The 25157-nt window shown below is 42.1% G+C and overlaps 2 protein-coding genes across 2 annotated transcripts; both read right to left on the reverse strand.

Moving 5' to 3' along the window:
• Window positions 1-2561: 2561 nt before the first annotated feature.
• PRR18 (proline rich 18) lies at window positions 2562-3419 on the reverse strand. Its single transcript, XM_058020707.1, has one exon. It carries the CDS (start codon window positions 3379-3381, stop codon window positions 2569-2571), a length of 813 nt encoding a protein of 270 aa, XP_057876690.1. The 5' UTR covers window positions 3382-3419; the 3' UTR covers window positions 2562-2568.
• A 2298-nt stretch (window positions 3420-5717) lies between these two features.
• Window positions 5718-24768, reverse strand: SFT2D1 (SFT2 domain containing 1). The gene is made up of 8 exons (XM_058020783.1): window positions 24657-24768; window positions 18514-18600; window positions 16685-16767; window positions 13243-13324; window positions 10802-10837; window positions 10026-10084; window positions 8634-8663; window positions 5718-6426 (listed from the first exon to the last, which is right to left on the reverse strand). The coding sequence occupies exons 1-8, from the start codon at window positions 24717-24719 to the stop codon at window positions 6387-6389; spliced, it is 480 nt and encodes a 159-aa protein (XP_057876766.1). The 5' UTR covers window positions 24720-24768; the 3' UTR covers window positions 5718-6386.
• Window positions 24769-25157: the final 389 nt, after the last annotated feature.

Below are 25157 nucleotides of genomic sequence, written 5' to 3' on the forward strand. Positions count from 1 at the left end.
TTCTTGGTCCTTATGACAAAATCAGACCTGTGCCACCTGAAAAGTGTTCCTGAAGACACCTGATCCATTTACCAGTACAGAAGCAGAAGGGTTCTTACAGCAATACTTACACTGGGCTGCAGCTCCACGGGCTGAGAACTGGGGGGAGCTGGCAGTGTCCTTATCTGTCCAGGGAAAGATCTCTCACCCTGACTGAGCACAGTGCAGCACAGGGGCAGAAAAGGTGTTTCACAGCATCCCATTTGTATTTTCCAACCACAACCTGTCCTGAACCCATGTGTGTGAGAGATGGAGGAAGGCTGAGGCTGACTGGGGATCAGTGGGATAGGGAGCTTGGGTTCTCAACACTTTGTAAGGTTTTTGCCCCCTCATCAAGGAAAGGAAGAGTGATCAGTTCTCAAATTCTTCATTCTAGGAGCAGGTTCTTTCTTTTTCAGAGCTGGCAGCTCTTCAATTCCAGCCCCTCTTACCCCCAGTTCACACTGCATTTGCTGCAGCTGTGCATTCAAATTTATTGAATTTTTTTGCCACACTTCAGGCTCTGAACAAAGCAGCTTTCAGCCTCACAAGTAGGCTTTAACATACTTCAGTCCTTAATGAGTGAATCACATTTCATTGCAACTGGAGATATTGATTGGAGTTAATATGAAACCATGGAGCAGTTTAAGGAACAATGTTAAGAGTCCAGGATGCTCATTTATAAACTCCCATTCCCAAAAGTGAAACAAAAGGAAAACTCAGCTAACAGCTCAACTACTAGCATTTCCATCATTGTTAGAAGAGGGAAAAACAACAACAAAAAGTGGTTCTGACATCAATCCAGCATGTATTAAATTTGACATGAAATTTGCAATTGTTGAGGCGGATTGACTTGAAGATGTTAATGAAGACTGGTAATATGACAGAACTACATGCAAACTCAGCTAAAATGATATGAAAATGCATGTGTTTCATAGCTATCACTACAAATGACTCTACATTTCCTTAAATGAAATAGAATTAGTCTCCATAAATTTTCATGCCCGTGCTTTTGTCTCTGCCCTTTGAACATACCTATTTCACAATTGCCTTATATTGGTTCGTTTTTTTTAATGGCAGTATCAATGCATTTAATAAATATTTATTTTCTCAAACTATCTCCCCAGTCATTCCTTAAGTTTCAGGTGTAAAAAAAGAAAAATGTGCTTGAACAAACATGGAGCAAAACAAAATGCAGCACATGGCTACATCGTGCAACTAATATACAGAAAGGTTTTTTATCTGACAGGATTTAATGGAAGTCAGCACAGACATTCATTTGGTGTAAACAACTGATGTCTTAATGAAATTTATAATACCCAATTTGTGGCACTAAACTTTGTTTTACTCCGCTAAGTAAATTCAGCTGAACGTGTTCCCATATGTTCAAACATTCGTTTGCAAAATACTTATAGAATCACAGTAAATGCTCAGGTCTGACTGTTGTTCCGGGAAGCTGGAGAACAACAATAAAAGAGCAACAGTAGGTGGCCGAGACACTGTAAGCGTGGTAAAGACTTACCCTTCCCTTTCCGCCCATAATTTCTGTACACTTGGCCTCCCAGCCCCCTCCTCGCCTCTCCCAACACACAGAGCTCGGAAGAGCACCAGGCATGGCCATAGCCCGGAGGGGGGAAGGTTGCAGTGGGCTCCAGGGATGGGAAGCCGAGGGACGCTGACAAAGGATGCTGCCTCTGTGCTCCCTCCCTCTCTCTCTCTCTCCCTCCTTCCTTCCCATTCCACCTCGTACATTGGCAGCGGCTCGAAAGGTCGGATGTATCTGAATTACTATCTGCGAGGGGATGAAATGGCCAAGTCCATGCACAACCCCAGCCGCTCCTCTCCGGTTCGCCGGCGCAGGGAACCGGAGCTCTGCCCACGCCGCGGCCGCCCGCACCTCCCCATCCTCCTCCCGCCGTCCCTGCCTCTCCCCGGGAGCGGAGCTGCTGCCATCTGCCCCGGCAGCGCCGGGCTCGCCCCCGCCCGCTCGGTCCCTGCCTCCGCCGCCGCCGCGGATCCGCGCTCTGCGTTATCCCTGGAGCCGAGCTGCCGGCGGCTCTGCGAAGGGAACAGGCTCTCCGTGCCAGCCCGCCATCCTTACCTTAGGGACACCGACACAGCGGATACCGCCAGGCTGGGGCAGCCCAACGCCAAAGCCACCAAGGCTCGAAGGCTACCGCAACACAAGAGTCCTTTATTCAAATAAATAAAAATGAACTTTTATGTACAAATATACAAAACCATTACGCACATTTTATAAAGTAGTCAGAAATCTTTAAAAAAACCGCGAGGGCGGAGGCAGGACGCCCACAGCCGGTGCCCTCCCTCCCAGCACCCGGGCACCGGCGGGCGGGGGCCGGCGCCGCTCCTTTGTCCCTCGCCCCGGCGGCGGCGCCCCGAGGATCGGCTCCGGGCCAGGGGCTCCGCTGCCCGGCCCCTGCCGCCACCCGCCCGGGCTGCCAGGGAGCCGACAACACAACACGGAACACGACATCGCGGATGGTGGCCCCAGCTCCCCCCGGTCCGGCCGCTCCGCGGTCCCGCCGGGGCTCAGAGGGTGCCCAGGTGCGGCAGCGTCTCCAGCCGCTCGGGGTGGTCGCGCCCGGCCGCGCTCTCCACGCCGCGCAGCCACTCGGTGCATTTCCGCACCAGCCCCTCGTCCGCCGCGGCCCCCGCCTCCTCCTCCTCGTACTCCTCGTCGTCGTAGCGGTGCCGGTCGTTGAGCAGCGAAACCTTCAGCAGAGCGCGCAGGTCGCCGCGCCGGGCCGGGGCGGCTCTGCCGGCGGGAGAGGGTGCGGGCTGCCCCCGCTGCCGCTCCAAGCTGCGGCGCTGCAGCACCCGGATGGCCTCCGGGGGCAGGCTCAGCGAGAAGCGCCCCGCCGCCTCGCCCGGCGCCCCGCCGAGGCTCTCGCAGGAGCGGCTGCCCGCCCCCGGCGCCCCCGGACGGCCCCGCGGCTGCGGCGGGGTGGGCTGGGGCCGCGCCGCCCGCTCGGCCGGCGCTCTCCGCGGAGGCGGCCGCTGCAGGGACGAGCAGGGCCAGGAGCTGGAGAGGGGGCCCGGCCGCTCCGGGGGCGCCCCCCGCGCCTTCCTCGCCGCCTTCTCCTCTGCGGGCCGAGGCGCTGCTTTCTTGGGGGCCGAGGCGGCCGCCGGCGGCTTCTTGGGCTGCACCCGGGCGGCAGCGGGGGAAGCGGAGGGGGTCGGCAGGATGGCCGGCAGCAGGGGCGGCAGCGCTGCGGGCCGCCCGGGAGTTCCCTCCGGCTCGTCGCTGCGGGCCCAGGGAGGAGCGGAGCGCGCTCCGGGCAGGGCGGCGCTCCTTCCCGCGGGCGGGCAGGGCCCCGCGGCGCGCCGGGGCTGCAGCCCCATGGCCACGGGCGGACGAGGAGCCCGAGCTGCCGGCGCGGAATGCGAGTTCGCTCTGCGCAGACAGCCGCCGACTTTCCCTCTCGATAACCCGTCCCCCTTCCCGCCCTTCGCCCGCCCCGGGAACACCCTTCCCCAGCGCGGGGTGGGCGTGCGGGCGGGGACGGGGGTCGTGCCGGCACTGGCCGCGCTCCCGAACGAGCCGCACTGGTCGGGCTCGGTGCGGCGCTACTCCGGAGCCTTTCCCCGGTCCTCTCCCGCCCGCCCTACAGCAGAGCCGAACTAAAGAAGAGGATGGCGGGGCTCGCGCCCCGACGGCAAAAAGGCTCTAAATTTCTCCCCAGGCGTCCAAACGTGAAGAGGCAGTATTTTCGAATCATGTTAAATTCTCTTGCCGTCTTAAAACCAAGAATGATACTTTGATTTCCTTGATTACTTGAAGTATCATGAATAAGGGCAGGCACACCGGCCAAGAGACAGACACACTCAGACCTAGGGGCTGGCTGCCTCGGACTTAGTGGACAAACGCTGCCTGGTTTGGTAATGAAGAGTACAGTGCAGAGATCCTTCTAGTGTCAATGCCTTCTGTGACAGTTAGTGCTACCACCCCCGTCGGAGGACTGTTGTTTGTTTGGGGTTTGGTTTGGGTTTTTGTGATATCCAAGACAGCAACTTCCTATCTTTTCAAAAGACAGGAAGTTGCTGTCCAACAGAGGTTTGGAGAAGTTTCATGGTGCAGTAATAAGTAAACAAACATTTCCTATGGATCCAAGATGATTACCATCACTCCAAAATTTAGCCTTAGACGTCATGGCATGTAATTTCTACAGTATTCATTTCAAAGTATTGTTTTAATTACAGTACCAAAACTTTATCAAAAAATGGGTAGCATGTATGCAATCCACAGGGACAGATCTTCACGCCTATGGTTGTACACTATCATCATGGTTATTACTATACTGTGAAGATTCCCCAACTGTGAGCTCTTGGAATACTCATACACAGTAAACAAAGACAGGATGCGAAGGAGCAAAAGATACAGGCAAAACAACACAGAGTGTGTGCTCTGTATGCAGATGGAGGAAGTAAACCCTTAAAAGTTCAGGAGAGAAAAAAAAACAAGGAAGGCACATGATGTAACTACACAGACCAAAGTGCATATGGAAGCATACCAGTACATGGAGATTTTGGTTCTTGAACCCATTCTCCCCTGCTGATCTAAGTGTTAACACATGAATGGTAACTTCATAATTTACCACAGTGGATAAATAAATAAATAAATTTTGAATAACCAATGTAACTCTAATTAAAGACTACAGTGAAGGTGATTGTGTACCACCAGAACTGGTGGGTGATGGGCAAAACCAGCTCTGGAGCAAATGAAAGCCTGGCACAAGAGATGGGATGGGACAGGATGGGACGGGATCTTTCCAGTCAGCTGAGGTCAGCAGCAGCGACTGGGGAAGGGGCAGTCACTTCCAGGATGATGCCCATCACTGCCCACGCACATCCTGCTTCCTCTTCAATGCAAGCTGAAAACTAAACGGAGCCAAAAACTCACCCAAGGGCCGTGGGCAGAGCTGGAATAGCTGTCCCTACATCACACAGCTCTAGCAAGCCGGGCTGTGAGGCCAGGACTACCTGCCCCTGGCTATCACCAGCAGGGACTATGCCTCCCTGGCAATTTATTGTTACTAACCAGTTAAAGGGCGTGGCTTAGTTGGAAGTCTAGCTGCAAAGTAATGCAATCACCCTGAACACAGCTTCCCCAAAAGTTGTTGCTATATTTTGCAACATGCACTGATACTCAACAGGAACATACTGTACCTCAATTTGTCTCTTTAGCCTGAACTTTGAATACTGAAAACACTGAGGTTTTCTCCTTCCTGACACTGCAGATCACATCTTTTCAAAGCAATTCCTTCTTCTAGATTTGTGGATGAACAGAAGAAAAAATCCAAACCAACTCAGTTTTGAACACACATATATAAGCATATCCATCCTGTGCAAAAAAGAACCTCCTGCAATATAATATCAACCAAACATTAAAGATTTAACTTTGCTCCAGAATAACTGGAGAGTTTGTAGCTGAAAAATCAGAAATGAGAATCTCTTACTGGAGCCAGGCAAAGTGTTACAGTACTTCAATCTATTACCAGATTAAGTCAGAATGAACAGTCTGTCTACATACTAAAAGCAGCTTTAAGGTCACTTCTGAAAATCTATCAAACAAATTTGGATACAGTCATATACAAACATTTATATTTTCATTTTTATTCAAGAGTAATGCTGAAATTTTCAGCCCTCTATAGCTGATTCCTAAATAATAATGTATAAGGCACTTTTAAAATGAATTTATTTCACAAGTCCCATTTATACATTAGTCATAAGTTCTTGCAGTAAAAAGTATTTAGGTATGAAATTAAAAAAAAAAACATTTAAAATATAACTTTTTTAATAAAATCCAACAGGTTTTAAACATTCCTTTCACATTCTCATTAAGTTTTTTCCACAAGGCACATGTATAGACATTTCAAAGGAGCAGTTAATTACAAACCTTCCAAATCTTTACAATGTTTATAAAACTTTCTTTGGAAAACCATACAATGGATAATATACAAACATAAATGGCACATTGCAAGTTTTAGACAGAACTGTAAATGAAACCTTTATGCACACTACCCAGGCCTTAGTAACTTGCCTCCACTGGGGAATAAACTGTTACTGGATACAAAGTAGTGTTAAGACCACTCTGTATGAAGTACTTAAATGTACTTTCTTGTTAGAAAAAAGCCTGGAAGTTCCAGGGTAAACACAAATAATTCTCCGAATTTATTTTAAAAACTGTTTCTAGTAAAAATTATTTAATCTCCCAAGTGTAAAAGGCAAGGAAAATACTCTGCTGCTACTGGGTATTTTCAGAAGTGGCAAAGTATAGAGCTTTTTGAGTAAAATTTACAGAGGAAAAAAGTTGCCTTTTAAAGTGGACAGTGGTTCCTGGTTTTAATTTACCCTAGACAGGATGAGAAGCATTTAATCACAGCATCCCTTTAAAAAAGAAAAGAAAAAGTCAGTTAGGATTTGTTCTTTTGCTTATAAACATCTAAACCATTACCTATTTAAAATTACAATACGGCAGAAACTAGAGACATATCAAGAGCTGATCAAATGCAGGATCTGTGTGTGAGTGACTCCACCACCCAGCTGAAGGCCAGGCTCAGGCCAGCTCGGTGCCGGGGTTTCCGTGCTGTTTGCATTGCAGGCCGTGCTGAAAGGCAGGCACAGTGCTGGGAGGTGCTCTGCAGCTCCCTGGGAGGCTGAGCAAAGGGCAGAGCCCGACTTCACAAAGGCTGCCCAGCAAGGGCTCAGCTGAGGAGCGCCCAGTCCCCAGCAGGGCACAGCTGCCAGGGCTCCAAGCCACACTGGGGCTGGACCGTCACAGTGCAGGAAATAAAGCACAGCCTGAAGGGCTGGAATTATGCACTGACAGTGCAGGATGGAGAGAGCTGGTTCAGCCTTAAGGTTTGGAAGTTCTGGAGGGTTCCTTTTTTTCAATCAACAATAAACTGTTTTCTGACTGTTACGCTCAGATCATTCCCTTTAGTCTCCATTATTTTTCCTTTTCACAGAAAAGTAACCAACTTAATAAGGAGTGGAATTTTTATTCTGTTACTAGTCAGTTTCAAAAAAAAAATAAAGAAACATACTATCATCACTCTTTAAAGTCACTTAGCTATATGGGTTTTGGTTTTGTTGCATTTGTTGTTGTTTTAATATGGGTTTGGTTTGGTGGGGCTTTTTGTTGCCAGGCCAACAGGACAGCAAGCATTAATTTAGGAAGAAACAAACAGAAACCAACAACCCCCGCCCCAACAAACCCGTGAACAAGTAAAATGTTCTGAAGAGAAAACCATGAAAGAGTTAAACCAAGGAATGATAATTTCATGAAATCAAGAGAAATGCATACTTTAAACAAATGACATAATACTATTCTCTGGCATTTAGCATGGTTTAGATCATTCTTCCCATAAGAAAGGCAGTCTATATAATAAATTTATCATATCACTCGACATGAGCAAATAACTCAGTAATCCCTAAAGAAATCACGGTATTACTAAAAGCAGTCTCTATAAAATTCAGTTCTTCGGCTCATAAAATCTAATAGATAAATAAATCCAAAGAAATTAACTGATGCATATAACCTAATGTTTTTCTGCCCAGAACTTAGAAGTATTGTTGATAGGGAAGAAAAAGTCAGAGAGCCCTGAAGCTCAACTTGCTTCCTCTACAGAGAAAGCCATAAAAAAAGAAAAAAGACCAAAAAAAGGAATGAGCCTCCTGAGACTGTCTCATGGCCACTGGACCTATAAGAATTCAGAATACTACTTTTGTCTGGGTTAATCTGAATTGTCAGAAATAGTAAAATGACAGTTTGAAGCCGGAGCTCAGTTATTTTATTCACTGTAATTAACAACAACTGTCTTAAAAAAATCCTTCCTAGATGAAATCTGAAGCTTTAAAAAACTTTAAAAAATTTTTTTTGGTGATGCTATGGGAAAATACCAGATGAAAGGGACAGACAATGCTTTGTATTCTTTTCCCTCACACCTCTACAACAGCAAGCCTCATTAAATGATATGGAAGTGCTTAATTTAAAAAAAAACCCCACTGTCAAGAAGACCAAACTGCATTTTACATGAATCATAGAAAAAACAGATTCTTACATTTGATTACTTGCATGTGTTTTCACTGTGTTTGGTCTGCTTTCATTCCCTTTTTGTACACACCAGAATGAAAGAAAAGAGAGGAGCTTGCCAAAATGAAAATAAAGCATTTATTTTAGGAGGGCCTTTGCCCCTCCTAAAAATGATGGAGGAATTCAGAAATAGAAACAGAAGCTGTCACTATGTTGCTTGTTTGCTTTTAACTAGGATCTCATATCCATAAGTTACCTTTAATTTTAGTACCAGAAAAGTGACTATTGCATCACTGTATTGTTAAATCATTAGAGACATTATTTAAACAAAACTTTGATTCATTTTCAGTGGTGGAAACTTGAGAAATTTATTAAAGAGAATTACTATGTATTGTACTTCTATTTAAAGCTTATATTAAGCATGAATTTTAAGTTCAGCTATGCCATTTTCTAAAAATTAAAAAGTTATATTTTTCCACACACATAAAGTACTTTATGCCTTTCCCCAGCATAAAGGTAACTGACTTTTGTTAAGATGGAAATTATCATGCAGACTCACCTTGCAAAAGGAATATAAGACAGACTATACCTGAAAAAAAGAGAAGAAAAGTATATTTGCAGACTGCTCATTTCTCTCCTAGAACCAAATTATTTCACTTTAGGCTAGCATTAATAAAAGCAACTGTTGTAACAAAATTTTAAACAAGATGACCTATTCAATTTAATGCTTACCTGAAAAAAAAGGACATGTTTGGACAAGAACTAAACAGTGACATGGATTTGGTGGTTTACTTTTTCTTTGGTTGGGTTTTTGTCTTGATTTTAATGTAGTTCATAACTTCCATTGCACATGAACTTAAAAAACAGATTTGCTATTGCCAAATCAAAAAGGGATAGAAAATTGGTGTGAAAATGGCGCTCAAGATGATAGAGACAACTTCTTCCAGTTGAAAAGACAATCTAAATTACTGTGCAAATATACATCTAATCATATTATTTATGTAACTAAATACAGATACATGCTGCAGGATGAATAATATTCCACAACTGTGACACTCAGACAGCTGACAATTCTATTATTCTCTGAAACTGGTTTCTCACAAGCCTCCAGGCAGTGTTGTGTTCTCATGCCCAGCCTGATCAAACCCCAGGACAGTTAACAAATGTGAACTGTCTGCTGCAAACACACAGAGCACGGTCTGAGCTATCTGCCTTCCCTCTATCTAGCACCATGCCCAGCAGTCCCTGAACAAATGGTTCCTTGTCCTCAAACCCACGTCCAGTACAGACTCTGTGTACTCAGGGCAAGTTCAAGCAAGAACTGTGGTCTGTGCTCACCTTGGGCTGCCTGAGAATGAGCATTTGGGACAAGGACACCAAGAAATTCACCTGGGACAAGGACATCAAGTGTGTATCTCTGTGGAAAAGGCAGTAACTTCCAGAACTTCTGCCAGGCTTGCAAGCATTCACCTGACTGCACTCACACACTGCCAAACCCAGCCCCCAAGCTCCTGGTCATCACAGCACCTGCTGCACTAAATTCACCCTCTCACATCCACCCATTCTTTACCCACTATATTCCTGGGGCAGGACGCACCCTATGAAAATGTTTTTTAGTTTCTTTCATTTCAAAAACAAAAAACTAGTTAGAATTCAAAAAAGAGGAGAGTATACTTCTACAATGCAGAAAAAGGAGGACAATTTTTTTTGCATATGTATTCCTTTCATAAGGCTTCAGATAAGTTCACACATTGCAGAATATACTTCAAATTACCATTTTTGCAAGACGACTGAATATAGATTTTGCTGGAGTTACACAACCTAGCTGAGAAAAAACAGATTGAGGCTAGCATTTGGGCACACTTATATGTGAATCATATATATATAGGTTTATAATCATGAGGGTGTAGGGGCAGGGAGAAGAAATTCAAAGGAATTTTAGGAATCTTACCAGGTCATTGCCAAGAACTGCAATATGCAGAATAACATCGCCAAACCTTTTTTGTTCCACTAAACAAAAATAAAGCAAATACTGCAAATTAGCTCATTTTGCACCACACCAGTCTATACTGACACTTGGCACAGACTGATCAATCAAGAATAGAGGAGACTTTCCCAACAACTCTTATTCATTTTATTCACAACTCCATTAGCACCATGTTATGTAAACCTTTTCTAGCTTTGGAAACACCTAACAATATCAGTGTTAACACTCACTCACAGTACAATCACTGTACTTCTGCAAATATGGAAGTTCATTCCAGTGAGATATTTTACTTCTGTGGAATGCAACTACAGTTAGTTTTCAACCAAGGTGCCTGCAGATACTTCTGGTTCTTTTCCGTTATCTTAACCAGCTTAATATTCTGTATCCATGGCTTCTGCAGGCAGCTATACACTCTGCTATTTTCTGACATAAGTATGCATCACTGAAACAAAACAATATTTGAGCTTGGTTTTCTTAGTTTTTATTCTAGAGGTTTGCAGACTGAACCCAATGCTCTAGATTTTGCATTCTCATCTACATCACATGCAGGTGGAAGGATGCATTTGCTTTTACAGCCAGCAGGCTCATCACTCCACCTGAGCTCAACTGCAGCCAACAACAAAAACACCACACACAGGTTCACCTTTCCTTCACCCCTGAACTGTATCTTAAAGCTACAATACAATTAATAAACTAACCAACTGAGATTGCTTTTTAGAAAAAAAAGTATTCTCACTTACCCAGAATACAGCACACAGAGTCAATATTAGGCAAAGCTGGGGTGAGAAGGAGAGAAAGAAAAAAAAAGAATGAATGCTCAAATACACAATGAAGAAAGTACAGTAATCACTCCCATGTTTTCAATGGGCAATCAGCACTTTAAAACTGACTTATGAAACAAAGGCTGTCTCACAGTGACTGTATGATGAACTCCATGGTGTTTTTCAAAGCACAGTATGAGTAGCACACATGAAGTACACATGGCCAGAAGGGCTGGGACAAGTCTTGAAAGGAAGACAAGGCAGGAGCTGAGCTGAGGAACCAGCAGGAGTATAAGCTGGTGTGTGCACACATATTTGTTGGTTCTATTAAGAGGTGGGCTTAGATGACAAAGCTTTACTGAAAGGAATCAAGAAGCCTGGTAACTGCTACTCTCTTATTCCAGTACATACCATCATTTTGAACCTGGTATTCATAACACCTGTCTCTGACAAGAAAGATGTGTGCATTGCTACCAACAATCCTTTATTAAAAACATCCATTCTCAATTACAGGATCTGGCAAATACAGGCTATGGCTCATCTGCCAGTGCTTTTTCATCTTCTGACACTAATGAAGAGTCCACTAGGGAGCAGCTGCCTCAGGTACAGTGAAAAAGCTCACATGAAGCTTTGTTCGAGGTACTTAAACACTTTGGATGGAACATTACAATTATATAGTTTACCATGCCAAATAATCATACAATTTGTGCAAGCTTAACCATCACTTAGAACTTTTCCACTAGATCTTATCTGGCTCCCTCCATTTTTCATTACACATAGTAAAAAACAGAACAAAACCACAAATCAATTTTCACTTGAAAAAAAATTTGTTGGTGTTTTATTGAAAGGAAGAAAAGTAACATACGCTTGAAATTTTCCAAACACGTCTGTGACTCCTGAACTGCTCACAATTCTAGCTTTGTGTCAGCATGGGGATTAAAACAGTCAAATTCATTCACAGTTTTCAAAACTTGAAATTTACCAGTTCTTCTGTATTTTACTCAAATTTCCAAACTGAAAGTCTTGGCTCTCATCCAATGTTCACACTCACTATTAGATGAAACCTTTCATTCTCATTTTCCCAACTTTGCTGGTAGCCTCTCTGCAGAGGTAGGTCTCTGATGTGTGCTCTGCTCTCCTTCCATTTCCCTGATGTGTTTTGTTTTTACAGCCTTCAAAGTTATTCCCTTTGTCACCATGTCTGAGCACAGTGGATGACAGGATCATCAGAGCAAAATGATTTTTGTGCCTGCTGTTTTAAGAATCTGGCCTAGGCTCTCAGCTTCATTGGAAAAAGCCCACAGCTGTAAAATGTTAAAGAATTTATGCTCAGCAAACACAGACTCTAGCAGAACTGGAGATATTCTTGGACGTTTTTAATTCACTCCTACAAAGGTACCCTTTCTAGGACTTGTAACTTGATATGAGTTGGAAATAGTGACAGAACAAAACAAGAACACTCAAACAAAACAAAACAAATCTCTGCAGAACAAAGCAAAGTCCAAGCAATGATCAAGTGACTCCCCCAAAAGACAGGGGCAAATGTAAGCTTCTCAAAAGAGATTATAACTATTTTTCATGTGGGTGTGAGAGACAAAAAACATACAACCTCCATATGACAGCCATCCAGAAAGAATTTATGAAGACTTTCTTACTCACTAAACTAGAAAAACAAGTTATATGATAGAGAGAATAGGAAAGCCAACTACATTTCAAAAATCAAAGTTGAAACAAATCATAGGAGCAAGAGAGAAAAGTATTAAACAGAGAAGCAGCAAGGGGAGAAATTTATTTTAACTACCTAATATAGAGATTCCTATCCTTAATATAGGGATAGGAATTCTGATACTGGGGAGAAGGTTTTTTCCGTCCTCCTGGAAGAAGAAATTATGGTCATGGAAGTAAAGGAGCCAAGGATGTCACAATGGAGAATCTCAAAGCTGAACATGTGGCCTCCCAGACTTTGGGGAAATAATTAATTTTCTCCATTGCTTTGAAAGTGCTGAACCACTGACCTTTACAAACCAGCTGCAGCCAAAAAACAACTGTCAAGTTACACTTGGTGGTCACTGACTTTCCACAGTAGCTAAAAAAGTCCCTCCCCTTATTCTTGAAGAAAATATTTTAGAAAATAAATTAAAAATAATTAACCTGCCATTATCATTTACTAAGAAAGATTTCATAAGGAATATTTTACTCCAAATGATTAATTTAAAAAATCATAAAGAACAAAACATACATGTTCAGAGAAAGGAGCTAGATGATCTTTGTGACATACAGAGCTTAACAGCTTGACTGTCATTTCTCTGCAGAAGGAAGAGGCAGACTGAGAAATAACCTCCCTTTAGAAAAGCATCAAATTTAGCTTTGAAGCTAAAGGAAAACTTTTTAAGAAAAGGAAAGAAGGATAGTATATTTACCAACATCACAATCGTAGCTATTAATCGTTTCGGATCAAACATTGTTTTCAGTTGCTTCAGTGGCCCCATCAGGAAACATGTACTAATAGGAGATAAAAAACCAAAACAAATTGTAAATCATTTTCAAATAACTCTTTGTAAAAGACAGTAGGTAATTAACCAGTTTTCCAACAGAGAGATGACTACAAAGGTTTTAAAAAAAGATATTTCAGTGCTTAGCAACAGAGACTAACTAGAACAGAAGGTGAAATACTCCATGAATTTAGCCCTGGAAACAGTCTATGAGTCAACCATTGGTCACGAAATTCTTTCCAAAATATTACCATAGTGAAAAAAAAAAGTAACAGGCAAATACAAGAATACTTATATTGGTTGAGATAAGAGAGGACAGAGTGTGACAAGGATATACTTAAGGAATAACAGAAGAGCTTTGATGCAAATCAGTTTTTATGAACTCTTCCATCAAATAAGAAAAAACACATTTCAACTAATAATCTGCTTGATGGCACTGAATGCCATTTATAAATAAAGGCGATTAAGTAAGCAGTGCAGTTACAGTTAAATTTAAACCATGTTAAGAGATACTAAATGGGGGGAGATTGAACTATGACTATAAGTAGCTCTACATGAATTTAGAGATGGGTGGGTGGTCAAAGATGTTTTGATTGTTATTTTAAGATGGCAAGCACCATAAAAGAAAAAAAAAGAAGGAAAAAAAATGATGAGCAAACTCAACTGCAGAAGTAAATGAGATCATATGCACGATTTCAGGAAACATAATGGGAACAAATATAGTGGTTAGAGCTTTTTACAGTACCAAAACAAATCATTTTAAGTATAGCATATTTATCAAGTTGAAGTCTAGTGAATTTTGTGTTTAAGTTTTTATAACAACTGACTCGCCAAAATAATGTCAAGATTACAAAGACCAACCTGCTGTAGAAATTTTTTGTTTAATAATACACACTTTAATCCAGGCAGAATGCAAGGAGCTACAATCAAGATTACAGGGAAGTTCTAACTCTTTAGTTAAACTCAGCAAGCAAAAAGGCAGAAAAAGTTCAGTAGTTTGTATTAATCCTCCTGCTTTTTTCTACTCTGTAGTTAACTAGAAGGGAGAATGAAAACCATCAGCAACACCACATGCTGTACCTTTTATGCAAAGAAATGCCAGCTGAACTAAGAGTTCACAAACTCAGGAGTATTTCTCTGGCTTCAAATATTTGAGATGAGTCTCTTTCTTCCTTGTCATTCTGCTTTGTAGAAAACACAACAATTTAATGAGAGAGTTCAAATGCCTGTAATCTCGTGGTGGTCTGAATGCTTTACTACAGAGCAGAAAACCTAGTCTAACTCCTTTTCTAGTAATTCTTTTTTATATGAAATGAAGCAGGAAAGAATTTGATAGAGTTTCCTCCTGAAACCAATATTAAGCCTTCTATGACAGAAGAACTATGGGAATCCACATTCCAGGCAGCAAATAAAACTCAATCTTCTACATCCAAATGTTCTCCTACCAGCAATTCTGCACATGTATCTCCTTCACATTTTTTATCTTATGGAGACAGACTTCAAATGTCCATATTAAATGAAAAAAAAAAAGTTTTCACAATTCAATAGAAAAAGAAAAGTTTTATATTCACTGCAATCCAAACTAATTTCTTCTCAGTATTTTTTCATCTTGTCTGCTGAGCCATAAAATTAAATTAAGACCAAAAAAAAGGGGACATGAAGAACTCGAAGAAAATATTAGCTACTGGAAGGGTAGTGATGAGGAAAATGAAGTGCTAAAAAGGAATCACATTTTGGCCACATAAAGTAGGCAGAAAAAAATATAGAAAGCAAAATTCATTGTTTGTAATCTGATTCATATTGAGAAGACTGACATCACAAGAGCTGCACCAGAGACGAGAAGAGATTCCATATGAAGCAGAAAAAAAGGCTGGAAATAAATTCTAGACATCCTCCAATTAAACAGAATAATTCTGTAGAGACACACTCATCATCCCTGAGAACAATCAAGTAAGTATCATTGTTTTCACATGCATGGTTAGAAAACAATAGTAAAGACAAGCTAGAGGGGACTAACCAGGCTAGTAAGAGTGGTGACTGCATTTGCTTTAAATACAGACTTGCAAAGAAGCCTGGAAAAGTTTAAATCTGCTTGTCAATTTGGGACTTCATTGTCATCTCCTACTGTTCTTAGAACACAGCTGCCTGTTTTTTATATCCAAAAGGAGTACTGAATGAAAAATGGGCCTCCTCTTTCTTCTAATTTTAGCTGGAGTGCAGACTAAAGTTTTTCAGCATTCTCCTGAAAAAAATACTAGTCTGGAAAAACTTTCCTCTTAACTCAATTTGACTTCATTAGTAGTAAGTTTCTAAAATGCTCATTTAATTTGAAGAAGTGAAAACACACTCAAAGTACCAGGTAAAAACAACACAACCAAAAAAACTCACCCCAAACCAAAACCAAAGAATAAAGAGTAAGCTAAGGGAGAGAAAGGCAAAAATTTAGCTTTGCCTAGCTCCAGCATTCACTTTTTGTCTTGTTTTAGAAAGAGATGGAATAGTTCTGCAATTGAGACTCCATGTCAGTATAGACATTATTGTCTCCTAACATATTTGTTGGGGAAAGGCAGTACCTTCACATTTCTCAAATGTTAATGTCACATTACATGAGTTCTAACAGATTAACAATGCTTTGACTCAAAAGTTAAGTTACTTGACTAAAGTCAGAGTCCATGAAGGTCAAGACCAGACTTGGGGTGTGAGTCCTATGACCATGCCTCGACTACACTAAGATAATAAGAGAAGGAGGAAAAACAGAAATTGAAAATACCTTAGGGACATTATGTTTCTTATGCGTCTTTCAAACTGTGAAAGCAAAGTTTTCAATCTTAAGAGGGCCCCTTTTAGAGGCAAATCTTTAAGGACTGCTATGTGGAACATTTCAAAGAATCAGAGTGTTTAAAAATACACTATGAGCAAACGTTAGATTCTGCTTTCAGCCTTACAGTCAAAACAAGGATTTCCTGAATGTTTCCTTTTTGAAAGTTTTCTTGGAAACAGGATGATCTCTCTGTTAAAAGCAAAAAGCTCCTTCCAGTAACAAAGTATCCACACAGAGGGCAGACTACCAGCTTGCTCCGGAACCTGAGGTACTTCTGTACCTGGCAGAAGGACTTGGATGTAAAAAGTACAAAACATTTAGCTAGCAATTGGTTATTCATACTCCAGACACCAGCTGTGATGTGGCCACAAACAGTTGTGTAAAGTAACTGATAAACAACAAAACTGTAAAACAAACAAGTTTTTGTTATTAGCATTCAATATAAAACAATGCTGTTTACACACAACATAGCACTCTAGAGTAAAAGAAAATGGAAATGTAGCTGAAAAGGAAGGTACTTTTCTAAAACAAATAACTAAGAAATTATACCTGGCAAGAGCAGCAATATTTCCCAGGGTGTAGAACACTGCAAAAAGTTTGATGCCCTTTGGGAGCCATAGCAATGCTGTTCCCTATAAAAGACAGGTTATTGGCAAGTTTGCAATTAGTTAATTCAATTTATTTAGATTTTATAGTCTATAAATACAATTTCATACTACAAGAAGAACACAATTCTGGTATACACTAGCAGAGCACACTGGTCTCTGAGTTGCAGCAATCACTCCCCAGCACACTTCTATTGCCACCTGCTGGCAAACAATGTGTTGGTTCAATGGATTGCTGGATATTTTTACAACTAGGCAGTTCATGTATATTACTGAACACATTTATTTGTACTGCTTACATCCTATTTCACAACACTTCCACTTTTGTTACAATGCCCCACTGTACATCCTACACCTCTGCACACAAGATAAAATGTCATAAAGCTGCACTAATATTCACCATTTCCTTTCTCCTCCAATCAACCATTTAGACTTGCAGCTTAAATACACACTGAGGCTGAATAGAAACATTTTAGTACTCTTCCAGATCTCTTCTTTTCACTGAACTTAAAAAAATCTGAAGCCTTCTGCTGATCACAGCTCCCTGTGAGGATCAGGGAGAAAAGGAATCATAGGAAAGGGAAATGAAAGACCACCTAGATACAACCTCCCACTAGACCAGGCTGCTCAAAGCCCCATTCAGCTTGGCTTTGAACAGTGCCAGGGATGGGGCATCCACAGCTTCTCTGGACAACCGGTTCTAGTGCTTCACAATAAAGAATTTCTTCCTTACATCTAACCTAAATATCCCTGTTCTCAATTACTCCTTGTCCTATCACCACAGTTCCTAACAAAGAGCCCCTTCCTGGCCTCCCTGCAGACCCCCTTCAGAAACTGGAAGGCTGCTATGAGGTTTCTACACAACATTCTCTTCTCCAGGCTGTACAGACCCAACTTTCGCAGCCTGTCAGAGCCTAAAGAAAGCCTCCACTAGAAGCAAAACAAACTGTGATCTGCACACTGCGTCCTGAAAAAACCCAACCAAACAAAAAAGCAACTGCATTCTAACTCAATTGCAATTTCAGTAGAAATCTGTGGTGAAAAGAAAGGAAAAGAGGGAGGAAGGGAGGGGAAGGAAAAGGGAGAGGAGGGAAAACAGAGAAGGAGGAAAAGAAGAGGACTTCCCCAATGTTTTTGCAGCTGTTTCTGGGAGTTTCCATGCAGCTGACAAACTGCCTTCTTGTGCAAGTTAGCTGTGTCAGATTTTGACAGAGCCAAGCAATTAATAGATCTCAGCTTTTAAGTGCAGGCTGCAGACTCCTGCCAGCCCCTAAAGCTCAGGAATGAACACATGCTTTGCTGACTGTAAAACCACCAGGAGTGCAGCAGGTTTTTCAAGTGTCAACACACAACCACACCCACTGATTTGTTGAGTGCGACATGCTACACTTGTAGTTTCTCCAGCCTTTAAAAACCCTTCAAGCTTCCCCCGTCTCTTTCCCTTTTATTAGAGAGAAAAAAAAAATAGGATGGGTATGCACCTCTTTCCTAATACACCAGGTACAAAAGTAGAGCATATTTTGTCATGTTCAAACCTTTTAGTAAGAAAATGTATTATGCTACAGTAAAAATGCTCACTTCTGTAATTGGAAGAAAAATGGCCAAAATCATAATTTAGAGATCAATAGTCAATTATGTATTTAAAGTCCAGTTAAATAAAATGTTTATTTAGAATGCAGGATAAAGCAAACACAGAATCACACATAAAAGAGGAATATGAGGTTTAACTGTAGAACAATAATAAAGCCCAAGAAAAGAAATAACTTTACTTACAAGAAAAGAACATAAAATGCCAGCAACAAAGCATATGGCAAACCATCTGACTCGAGTTCCAAAGCTGAGTGTTGAGGCATCAAGGACCTTCATAAGAAGAGAGGAAAAAGAGGATATTACACACCCAGTTTAGAACAATCTAAAGGACAATTTTTTTCTCTACCACTGAAGCCCTTTATTTCAAACAAAATAATTTTTAGCCAGAAATAATTATTTTACCTTGCTTAACAGTTATTTGTGTATTAATTCTTTCCTATCACAAAAATCATATTATCAATCTGGAACATATGGAAACATATTTACAAACAAACAAAAAAACCAAAACCCATGAAGGTACAGCCTGGCATGCAAGCAACACTACTTCATTTTCAAACAGGTTTTTTTAACCACCACACAACTGAAAATAGTCAGAGTTGTACCAAATTAAAAGAATGAATGGACCTTCCAGCAATTTGCAAAGGAATTAATCCATTTGTGCAACACTGTAGGTTCCTATAAACATTACCACCTTCTCCTGTTACTAGAGAGGATCCCTTGCATATATTAATGCCAGTATCCCCTGCAAGCATTACAACTCCAGTTTCTCTTCCAATTACCTTCCTGAAGGTGTAGGCAAACTAACACAGTTTGTCTCATCAGACGAAGCTAACTTGCTGAAAGGGAATATTTCCCTTCCTCCTTCTGCAGAGTGACTCCAGGACCTAATGAGCTGAGCTACTCCTGACATGAGAACAGAATTAGTGTTCCTTCTATTCTGATGACTTGGCTAATGAGCCAAGCCAGCTCTGCAAGCTGTCAGGAAAGCAGCAGGGCTGATGTAAGGAAAGAGGCAGGGCCATGTATCTGGCAGAAAGGCCCCTTTCAGCACAAGTGATTTGTTAGATAGGCTCAGCTCATCTCCACCCACGCTGTAAGAACAATGCATTTCATCTTACTCCAGGTCACTACAATTAAATGTACTTTCTGTTCTAAACTGGCCTATTAAGCAAAGTGTTGCTTCAGCTTACATAAAATTACTTTAAATAAACAACTTTCCTATTTGTTCAGATGTCACAGGCAAACTTGCTCTCCTGTTATCTAGTCAACAGATATATTAATCAAGACTTATTAACCAAATATACATTATATACTTTCCCCAGGCAATGAATCTGATATTCCTCCTTATCTCCTGAGAAATTTCTCTTTCTAGGCAGTGGTAAGCTAACCAAGGAAATCTGGTTACTGCTTAGAACAATTTCACATCTATACAAATGAGGAATCTGTACCTAGTTTAATAAAAAACTGCAACATGCACACACACATAAAGGTGTTGTGATGACAGAACTACCCAAAGGTCAGAAGATGCAACTTACCTTGCTAGGTCCAACACTTTATCCTTATGCATGCATTAAAGAAACAGACAAAAGCAGTAACTGAATGATGGTTTAGTATTTTAAATCATATTTGACAGAGTCCTGAATGCCTGCATTTTTAAGAAGAGTAGGAACAGCAGAAGATACCCATTTCAATCATGCCTTTAGTTACACCTATTCATACAACTAATCACAAGCACACATACACACAAAAATAAAGAGTAAAAATCCTTTCCATCTGTGTTCAGAAATGAAGTGTAGATAGGCCAATAATATCAGTAAATCCAGCACACACATTTCAGATTGCCTAGAAAACAGGGAAAGGATGAAGATAAATCCTTTGTTCAGGTGCATCAGGTCATTGCTGCCACTTACTGCTCTTCTACTTCTAATCTTATTATCTGACAGTGCTCCTGAAGTGACTACCAGGAGACCTCATTCTTCAAATAAATTTGAAAACAGCTTTATCTTCAGTTAAATCCCTAACAGTTAAGAGGTGAAAACAAACAAACAAACAAAAAAACAGCACAAGAAATAAGAGAATCACACAAAGGCTTGGAGCAATAAATACCACAAACCCCAAAAAGTTTGATGCATTTTATGGATTTAATTCTTAAAAACTGGCTGACAATATATGCACATGAACTACAGGAAGATAAGTTGTGGTGTGAGGGCTGCATTCTGTGTAATAATAAGACTAAATACATTAAATGGTATTAAAGTGAAGGCTCATCCTTCCAACCACTCCCAATGATATCACCATTTATGTTGTCAAGCTGAACCTATTTAATAGAGTCTGAAATCCTGAAACTGGGGATCTAGTAATGCATTTCCTTAGTCCCTAATACCTCAGGGGGCTGAGGGGAGGCCTCACTACAGCTTCCTCATGAGAGGAAGCAGAGGGGCAGACACTGACCACTTATCTCTGGTGACCAGAGACATGACATGAGGGAATTCACAGCTGAAGCTGTGAAAGGAGGTTTAGGCTGGATATTAGAAAAAGGCTGTTCACCCAGAGGGTGGCTGGGCACTGGAACAGGCTCCCAGGGAAGTGATCACAAGCCTGAGAGAGTTCAGGAAGCATTTGGACAATGCTCTCAGGCACAGGATGTGACTCTTGGGGATGGTGCTGTGCAGAGCCAGGAGCTGGACTCAATGGTCCTTGTGGGTCCCTTCCAAGTCAGGGTATTCTACAATTTCTATTTTTGGGTTTCACAGAAGCAATGGAACTCACTGCCTTTCCAAGACGCCTGTTTTCACTGCTGCAGAGAAGCACTTGCTGCAAAAGCTGAGTTACAGATACACAGTTCAGCTGTGTAAACCAGACACCAGCTGGTGCTCCAGTGCCAGGCTCACTCTAGGAGCTGAGGACCTGACAGGGCAGGAACCCTGCCACACGTGCTGCAGGCAGCAATTTCTGTACCAGGGACCACGGGACACCCTGAGGTAACAGAGACTATGAACCCTAAGAAAAAGGAAGTCTAAGCTGCCCTTGCAACAAAAGCAGGAAACAACGCAAAGGTGCTGAAGATTCTTTTTGTGTGTCTAACACAAATTATGCAGCTAATCCCAGATTTCAGAAAAAGAGTTGTCACTGCAGTCTATTTGCATAGGCAAAAGCTTATACTTAGGAGGCTGAAATAATTTCCAGGCATGTTCCACATCTGTAGTTCATGTGGACAACAGTAATGGTGGCAAGGGAGCTCCTGTAAAATATAACCCTTCTTGCTATACTGCTTATCAGCTTGTTTCTAAGAAGAAAAAGAAAAATTAAACTGAAATCAACAAAAGGAAATCCTTAGTCTTCTATTGCTAAGCTTTAATGCCAAACTCCTGGGCAAGAAGCTTTTTATTCACAGGCTATTTCAAGCTAATAGTATAGGAAAGAAATGACCAAGACTTCCAAAAATCAGGAGGAAACATCAAGTGGAAACCAGAATCTGGAATGGAGACTTTCTGAAACGTAAGGAACAGGCTTGCAACAACAGCATCACTGCTGAAGAGTTTACAATAGAAACACAATAAACAGTATGAATGATAATCCACAAGGCTGCTTTTGATCAAAAATAAATAGTTTCTTGTGGCTCTGAGCATCCACCTAGGTTCCTTCCATATATTATTGATCTTATAACAGTTTTCCACACGGGCAAACAGAAAAACAGGAGCACTTTATTTTACTAATCTAGAAATTAACAATTACATCTTCTCTCAATGTTAAATATCCAAGTAATGGAGAAAATGCAAAGAAATGCTGAGTAAATTTGCAGAATTCAGTTTTTAAACCACAGTGAAACAATATTTATAGTGATATATTTTCATCTTTCCCTAACAAGCCTCCTTATATGTATTTCCACCACCAGTTGAGATTAAAATACAAGAAGCGTAACATAAGAAATTAAATATAAGAAATGTAATATAAGAAACGTAATATACAATTTCTTATAAAAATATAAGAAATATCTGGTCTATTCCTCTGTTGAAATCTTATTGAGTGCTTTAAGCAGCTGTCAGATTTCATGCAACATCTAATGTGTCACGTGGACTGCTTTTACATTAGTTTTGGTGTTGATAAAACTATACAGCACAATGCTGCCCCGAAAACATCATCACACTGCTACATTTATTATCGAACCTTTTGGTAATTCATTCCTTTTTTTTAAAATATTTTTAGAATAATGGATCTAATTGCAGCAAGAGACAACAGCTGGTCATCTGAAGAGTTTAGAAAGTACAGAAAGCCTTCACTGAATCATCACACAGTTCTTTCATTATAGATGTGTATTCTACTTAGCAGGAATGACTTGTGACTGCATGATAATGGTTCTGCAAAAACCAAGGGAAAGAATCCAGAGATATCTATGGACATGAACCATATGATGGCTATTGCACAACTATCAGATATTCCAAAGAGAGGGCCTTTGTTTTCAGCCAAACACATGACTTGTCTCCACAAAGATCATGGAAACAGCTGAAGATTTTACACACACAGTGCATAACCTCACACTGTGTTTCACAGCCCCACCTCTTACCAAGTGTTCCTCTCTGCATGGGTGCACACATACTTTTTTTGCTCTAATACACACACTTTAAAAATAGTCAGCACCACTCAGCTCCAGCTTTAGTGAAGGTCACATATGAATTTCCTCTCTAAAAAGAGGCTTGATTTCCACTGTTCTGCAAACACATTGGTACCTTGAGAGAAAAAATACAGCTGAGAAACTGCCTGACCTAAAGACTTGAGGTTTGTTTTTTTTTTTTTTTTTAAGTCAAGGGGTATTTATTTATTTTAAAGATCTTTCTGGTTCATCTCAGCATGACACTCCAAAGACACATTTTTAAGTTTTCTTCCATCATGTACCAGACAGGCTTTAAGTATAGGCAGATTTCTCTTATTTAATATTAAGATTTCTCTTAATATTATTATGTGCAATAGTGAAATCCTATATAGTTTAATTACTGACATTTAATAAACTAAACACATTCTTAGCTGAGTTCTCTCCTCAGGGTATACAGCTCAAATAAGAAAGCAATAAATATGTAGGCATTTATCTACTGGTTGCCACCTTAAAACAACTATCACAGCACCAAGTAAAGAAAAACTCTATGTCACTATGTCACACTAAGGCACACATGTGCCTTGTGTGAAATGTGCCTAGTGATGGCAGAATAATCAATTCTCTTGGAACTGAACAGAAATTAACAGAAATGTAAGTATTTCTTTGATAAGCCTGAGAAGAGCAGAAGGTGAAGCACCCCTCGCAAATGCTGGCAGCCAGTTCTGGCACGAAAGGGCAAAGATTCTACACTGCTTCCAGAATCACTGGACACAATTTAGGTGCTTTGCTGTGGCAGAAGCCAAAATCACGAACCTTGAAGACAAATGGCAACTCGGTGCAAAACCAAGTGAAGCATGCCAGCAGCAAGCTGCCAGAACTAATATCACCGCAGCTATGCTCAGTTTGTGCTGGTTCCCCGAGGTTTGTCAGCCACAGCTCAGATCCCAGCTACATTCCAGCCTCCTCCTCCATGCTCCAGCACCCTGCAAGTAGCGAGCAAGATATTCCTCGATGTGGGGCACTTTGACCTGCAGTCACATGAGTTAAGAGGGAGCTAAAGGAATAAATGGTTCTTTGTAAGCATGCTCAGCTTTGCTTCAACCCCGAGATTAGTTCTCAGGAATGTATGGTCTCCAAACACAGTAAAAACGAAACAAAAAAAAAACAACAAAAAACTCCCTGGCGATGAGGAAGGTAGTGGGAAGGAAATAAAACAATTGAGCCATACTTAAGGAGTAACGAGCAAAAAGTAACTTCAGCAGAATGTAGTCAAAACGACGTTTTGTTTGTTAAACAAAACTTTTGTTTGTGCAAATTTAAGGGCATGCGGGAATGGAGAAGCAATTTACACTGAATAGCAGACTCAGTCGGGCTGGAAATGAGCACAGTATGTTTTCTGCTCCCTGTTTAAGCACAAGAAAAACTTGTAGAAAGGACCCCAAGCCACCACCAACACAGCCAAAAGCTTCGCACATGAGTAACTGCCAAAACCCATCCTCCGGGCAGAGCCTGCTGCCCACACCGCCCGTGGCTCGGCACACGCCGCAAACTTCGGTCCGTCCTTTGCCTGCCGATGCCTGCCCCGCTCTGCCAGGCACCGGGAAGCGGCGAGTGCGTGTGCGCAGGCCGGGCACGGGGGAAGGCGGCGGGGAGAGCACGGCAGCGCCTGAGCCACAGACCCGCGCCGCCCCGCGCCGGGGAGGAGAAGGGAGAGCGGGCTCTCACCCGGCCGTACCTGCGCTGTCAGTCCCTGCTCCTCATCGTCCTGCCCGGCCAGCACCCGCCGCAGCTTCTCCATGCCGGCCCTCGCAGGGCAGGGCCGCGCCGGGGCCGGGACGGGGCGGGACCGGGGCGCGCTCCGCCGGCCCAGGCGGGAAGTGACGCGCGTCCCGGGGCGGTGGCGGGGCCGCGGCTGCGCAGAGTGCCGGCCGTGTCTCGGTGCGGCGGGGAGCGGCGGTGCAGCGCCGGGGCGGGAGGAAGGAAGGGCTGCGTCGGAACCGCCTTCTTCGCCGCCCGCGGAATAGACCTTCGCACGGCAGCGTGATTTGCATGAGCGCGATGAACACAGGACATAGAACAGAGAACACAGCGGGTGCGCAGGGCCCCGGTAGAACCGCGTTGGGACACGCTGGTGCTGGGGTACCTCGTACAGGCCGAACTTCCTTAGCATCAGTTTCTGCCCTTTGCCTGTGGTCCTATTGCTTGGAAGCACCGAGCAGAGCCTGGCTCCTCAAAT

The sequence above is a fragment of the Melospiza georgiana genome, chromosome 3, assembly GCF_028018845.1.
Source record: "Melospiza georgiana isolate bMelGeo1 chromosome 3, bMelGeo1.pri, whole genome shotgun sequence".
Lineage (NCBI taxonomy): Eukaryota > Metazoa > Chordata > Aves > Passeriformes > Passerellidae > Melospiza > Melospiza georgiana.

Excerpts from the sequence above, each read along its gene's own strand:
- PRR18 (XM_058020707.1), bottom strand. The coding sequence starts at position 3,381 with ATGGGGCTGCAGCCCCGGCGCGCCGCGGGGCCCTGCCCGCCCGCGGGA.
- SFT2D1 (XM_058020783.1), bottom strand. The coding sequence starts at position 24,719 with ATGGAGAAGCTGCGGCGGGTGCTGGCCGGGCAGGACGATGAGGAGCAG. Across the intron at positions 16,768-18,513 it reads GCATTTTATGTTCTTTTCTT|GGAACAGCATTGCTATGGCT; the intron begins GTAAGTAAAGTT and ends TGTCTTTTATAG. Across the intron at positions 6,427-8,633 it reads TCTTATATTCCTTTTGCAAG|GGATGCTGTGATTAAATGCT; the intron begins GTGAGTCTGCAT and ends TCTTTTTTAAAG.